Source organism: Arachis ipaensis, chromosome B4 (genome assembly GCF_059453495.1).
Source record: "Arachis ipaensis isolate K30076 ecotype BB chromosome B4, ASM5945349v1, whole genome shotgun sequence".
Taxonomy (NCBI): domain Eukaryota; kingdom Viridiplantae; phylum Streptophyta; class Magnoliopsida; order Fabales; family Fabaceae; genus Arachis; species Arachis ipaensis.
The window spans coordinates 122,700,727-122,705,799 of NC_142439.1; the positions used below are offsets into that span (position 1 = coordinate 122,700,727).

A 5,073-nucleotide genomic window follows, 5' to 3' on the forward strand; every position below is an offset into this window, starting at 1 on the left:
TTTAAATAATTATAAATTGTATATTAAAAAAAAAATCTTACATCTATATTAAAGTTGATTTTCAAATATGTGAATCAAATTAAAGTTGATTTAAAAGATGGAAGTTTATTTTCAAATTATTAGTTTCACATATTTCGAAACTTCCATCTTTTACTCTTTTTTTAAACTAATATAGTATCAAATATGCATTCACATATTTGATATTTCCGAATTCCGAGTCTTAATATTTTATTATCATTATGTTGTAAGTTTGCTAAGTACGAGGTTTTCAAATTATACATGTGCAAGAAGACAGGTAACTTTCATGTAAGAATCTGAAATTTTTTTAAAATGGGAAAACAAAAGTATTCCTAATAATTTATTTCTTTTTTCAAAAATAAACTTTAAATATTAAATAAAAAAATACTAATTTTTTTTAAGATTCTAAAACGTTACAAATATTGAAATATATATCTATATTTCACTTTGTAATATTTTGTTAATTATTTTCAGTCAAATAATAAAAGCCAATAAAAACTAAATATCCCAGATTCCAATTAAAAAAGATATCGAATTGTATGTTAAGATATCAAAAGAATTAGTTCCATAACTGCCAAATATTTTAAAAAGATATAAGTAATTTAGATTGGTTAAGTGATTAGTGTATATTTAATCAAATCAGCAATAAATATTATTATTTTATCGGTAATAATTTATATTTATATTTATCAGAGTTTACATACATTAATTAATATCATTTACATATATATTTATCAAAATTTATATATATAAATTAATAAAATTTATTTATTAAAGATAATTTAATATTTATACTGACTAAATATTAACTAAAATTATTAAAAATGGTTGGTTAGGAAGAGTTTTTGTAATTAAATATTAAGGATTTCAATCTGGTCTTTAGGTATACAATCCAATGAATCCATTTTGAAAAGTAAAAAAATAAAAAATAAGAATTTGAGCTTGGTAAGAATCAAATATCATTCATTCATTACTGGTACTCACACCTTAATACACTTTAAAAACTCTCACATGGGGCAACTAAGTTCCAGCCCCCCTCTCTCTCTCAGTGTGCTGTTTCTTTATTAATTCTCTCCACAAAGCTGGAGAAACACTTTATCCAAGGAGAAAAAAAATAAGAAGCAGCAATTTCTTGTGCATGCAGAATATTTTTTATTAAAAACAAAATTAATTTTTTTTATTTTTAATTTTTGAATTTTTGTAATGAGCATGAACGAACCCCACCACTTGCTGTATTGATTGGCAATTGTTTAAGGCAAATGGAAAAACAAACAAACAATGAAAGCCATAATTTCTTTTTGGGAGTGGGAGGGTGTGTGAGGCAGAGTTTTGAGTAATCATGCCTAACTTTTCCTTCTTCACTAGTTGTAATCAATTCTGGCCTAAACCAAACCAAACCCACCTTCCAAATCATCCAATAAACATTCCCAAAACATCAAAATCCAATCTTGAAAGGCTCCTCCTCCTACTCATGAATCTTCTCTTCTTTGTTGTTTTCCTCTTCTTCACTTATGGATTTTCTTCTGAGCCTGGGGTTGGTATTGGCTACCAACTAATGGTAGCAGTTCCTGTGATTTATGACAGTGATTTCAAAGGGAGAGGTTTTCTTGTGGAGACTAATCACACAACAACAAAACCAAACTTCAGAGTTGCATTGAGCATTGATCCATTTAATGGTAGATACACATGCTCATTGCAGGTTTTCCTTGGTGATGTTAAGGTTTGGGATTCCGGACACTACTCAAGGTTCTTTACCACTGAGAAATGCTTGCTGGACATAACTATGGATGGTGATTTGATGCTCAAAGGTCCAAAAGAACATGTTGGGTGGAAAACTGGTACTTCTGGACAAGGTGTGAAGGTAATCTCTATCATCATAGTACAACACCAATCAATTCTGTTATTCTTATTCATGGTTTTAGATTGTGGTCGCAGCTACAATCATCAGCATTGCAGCTGTTTCAATAAGTTTTCCTACAATTTAGAAAACTGCGACCGCGATTTAAAACCATGATTATTATCAATGTATTACATAGAATCTAGAATTCTTGCTTTGATTCACTTTGAAAGTGTAGTTATGAAAGTGGAACTATATCACAAATTTGAACATAAACCATTGATGTTACATTTACTATGTTACATTTGTCAATTTTACTATGCAGAGATAAAATATGATCAATTAAGCTGCAATGCATAGAGCCTAATGCTTGAACTGCTCCTTTGCTTCAATTTGAAAGAGTATGTGTGGAAGTAATACTATATCACAAATTCAGAACACAAACATGACGTTGTAACTTCACTATGTGCTTAACTATGGCTATATTTCATGATTCTAATGCATGATTTTAACTCAATTTTGAAGCAGAGGTTGGAGATACAGAAAACAGGTAATCTAGTGCTTGTGGATGCAATGAACAATATCAAATGGCAGAGTTTCAATTTTCCTACTGATGTTATGCTTGAAGGCCAGGTACTTGATGTCGCGACTCGCTTGACATCTTTCCAAAGCAACTCAAGCCTGTTCTACTCTTTCGAAATTGAGGAAAACAGGGTTGCCCTGTACTTAAATTCCGGTAATTTGAGGTATTCTTATTGGCATTTTCAGCCTTCCATGAACAGAAGTATTTCATATGTTAAGCTGATCTCAACAGGGTTGGCATTGTTCAATGTCAAATACAAGAAAATTGCAGAAATCCAATCGAATCGTATTCATCCGTTAAGTTTCTTAGCACTCAAGAATGATACAGGAAACTTCGGCCTATATTACTATTCGCCGGAGAAAGCAAATTTTCAGGCCTCTTTTCAAGCACTCAACAGCACATGTGATCTTCCTATAGCTTGCAGGCCTTATGGAATTTGCACATTCTCCAATTCCTGCTCATGTATTCAGATTCTCTCGAAGGACGACAGCGAAATCAGTTCGGACTGCAGCAGTGCTGTTTCCGGCAGTTTTTGTGACGGAAAACAAGCCGAAATCATAGAGCTAGACAATGTGAGTAGTGTGCTAAAGGGTGTTCCTAAAATGGTCAAAATAAGCAAAGAAGAATGTGGAAATTTGTGCTTAGAGGATTGTAAATGTGCTTCAGCCTTGTATTTTAGGAATGCAAGCACAAATGTGGAAGAATGCTATATTTACAGATTAGTCCTTGGACTTAAACAGGTAGATAAAGGCACAGGGTTTAGTTATATGGTTAAGGTTCCAAAGGGAAGTGGTAGAAATCATGAGAAGCATAATAATAATAATGTGAAAAGATGGGTTTTGATTTTGGTAGGAGTGGTTGATGGAGTTATTATTTTGGTTATTGTTGGAGGGTTTGGATACTGGTTGGTCAAAAGGAGAACTCATACCATTCATTCTCAGGCCACTGCTTCATGAATATGAGCTGTTCATCAAAGCCACAGGTTCAATTTATGGTTTTCCATTTGGTTTTGGTTTTGGTCCTTGCTGTGTCAGTTTGTACGACGTTTCACAAGGATCAAAACCAAAATCACGAATTTTTCGGGATTAAAAGTTTGTTCAACAAAGAAGATAGATAAATAATTTATTTAAACATGTAAAGAATTTTGGTTGATTTTGGATAGAATGACATTCATAGATCACCCCATGTAATTGAAAATTTTTGGTGAAGTCTGAACACAAGTTGCTGGATATCACCAACTAGCACATAGTTTTTTTTTAATAAAAAAAGAAATGCTAACCTTTTTCTTTTCAATTTCTTCAAAGTAAACCTGTTTGAGCACTTCTTGTTAGGTATGTGATTAATAAACCTGATAGTTGTAATTTTATTATTAATATGAATGGCATAATTTTGTTAGGTATGGACATGCCAAAAATTGGTAGTTGAACACTAAACTTAAGTCTTATACAAATGAACTAAGTTGGGTTGGTTTAGTAATTAATTCACTAGTCTGTTTAAAGAAGTGTCTGAAATTTGAATTCTGCCTTGTGCATGTAGTAACCCATTGCCTAACAGCAAATTCTTAAATTGAGCTCCGATCCGCGATCGATTAATCCTTAGTCTACCAGACTGAAGGATATTGTGGGAAAAAAATCTTATGCAAATGTAAGCAAAACATGCTAATTTAGTCAGTAACCACTAAAATGGGAATCCATACTGCATTTTGCTGCCAATTTATGTCTATCATTAATATGGTATCTGAAAACGGTAAAAGCTTGGTGATTTGGATAGAGGAATTTTATGTATTTTGAATTTAGTAAAGACAGCAAATGTCTTTACTCTTTAGTTCTAGTTTCAAAGAAATCATTTTATTTGTTTATTAATATACATAATAAAGGATTTTAGGAACACAAATTTCAAATATTGCTGCATGTAGTTTTTTTATATTTGACACCATTTTAATACTAGTATTTAATTTTTTTTAATAACCAATATATATTCTCTTTATTTTATTAATTAAAAAATAATTTAAATATATAATTAATAATAATTATATTTTTATGGTAATATCGAAAATATTTAGTGTATGAATATTATTATTAAAAACATTATACACAAAATTTCTCTTCAATCCTTGTTATATATAAAATAGATATAGCAAATTTTTGTATACTTAAATATCTTATAATGGTGGACCAGGAGGCTTAACTATCATGCTAAAAATGATGATTTTACAGGATAACTATTAGTCATACATAAAATAAATAATTAATCATACAAAATAAGCATTATGTGGTTATTTTCCCTCTTGCTTACCCATGATGCCTTAGAGGTAAAATTTCCATGTCTAGCAACCCTTATTCTATGTTTCTGTCTTATGAGTTTTAGAATCAAGCTAATTAAATAATGGAGTAGAAAGCTACAAGTCAATGAGCATCCACAGTTCGTACAATTTCAATTATTTTTGACAGTTTAACTAAACTCTTTGAAATACAATACTCAATAAGAATAATTAATTCTACTTCTTATTCAAGATTTGTTAGGATGACCTATCTTTTAAATAAATTTTTACAACTTTATTTCTTATAAATGAGTGTGAGCCCACCAAAATAATTATCTTAAAGTAGGTTTGAATTGTGAGTCAAGAAAATTAAAT

At 30.5% G+C, this 5,073-nt stretch overlaps 1 protein-coding gene across 2 annotated transcripts; it reads left to right on the plus strand.

The window, feature by feature from the left end:
• The first annotated feature begins 1,037 nt into the window (after positions 1-1,037).
• Positions 1,038-3,731, plus strand: LOC107639615 (D-mannose binding lectin protein with Apple-like carbohydrate-binding domain-containing protein). 2 transcript variants are annotated; one of them, XM_088485301.1, is made up of 3 exons: positions 1,038-1,879; positions 2,384-2,591; positions 2,670-3,731. In XM_088485301.1, exons 1-3 carry the CDS (start codon positions 1,358-1,360, stop codon positions 3,392-3,394), a joined length of 1,455 nt encoding a protein of 484 aa, XP_088341427.1. In that variant the 5' UTR covers positions 1,038-1,357; the 3' UTR covers positions 3,395-3,731. The 2 variants fall into 2 exon arrangements, with proteins under 2 accessions (XP_088341427.1, XP_016198648.1); XM_016343162.3 differs by having other exon boundaries at positions 2,384-3,731.
• The last annotated feature ends 1,342 nt before the right edge of the window (positions 3,732-5,073 follow it).

Bases quoted from the DNA above. Each gene is read 5' to 3' on its own strand.
- LOC107639615 (XM_016343162.3), top strand. From the start codon at position 1,358: ATGCCTAACTTTTCCTTCTTCACTAGTTGTAATCAATTCTGGCCTAAA. The intron at 1,880-2,383 runs GTAATCTCTATC...ATTTTGAAGCAG, and splicing joins CTTCTGGACAAGGTGTGAAG to AGGTTGGAGATACAGAAAAC.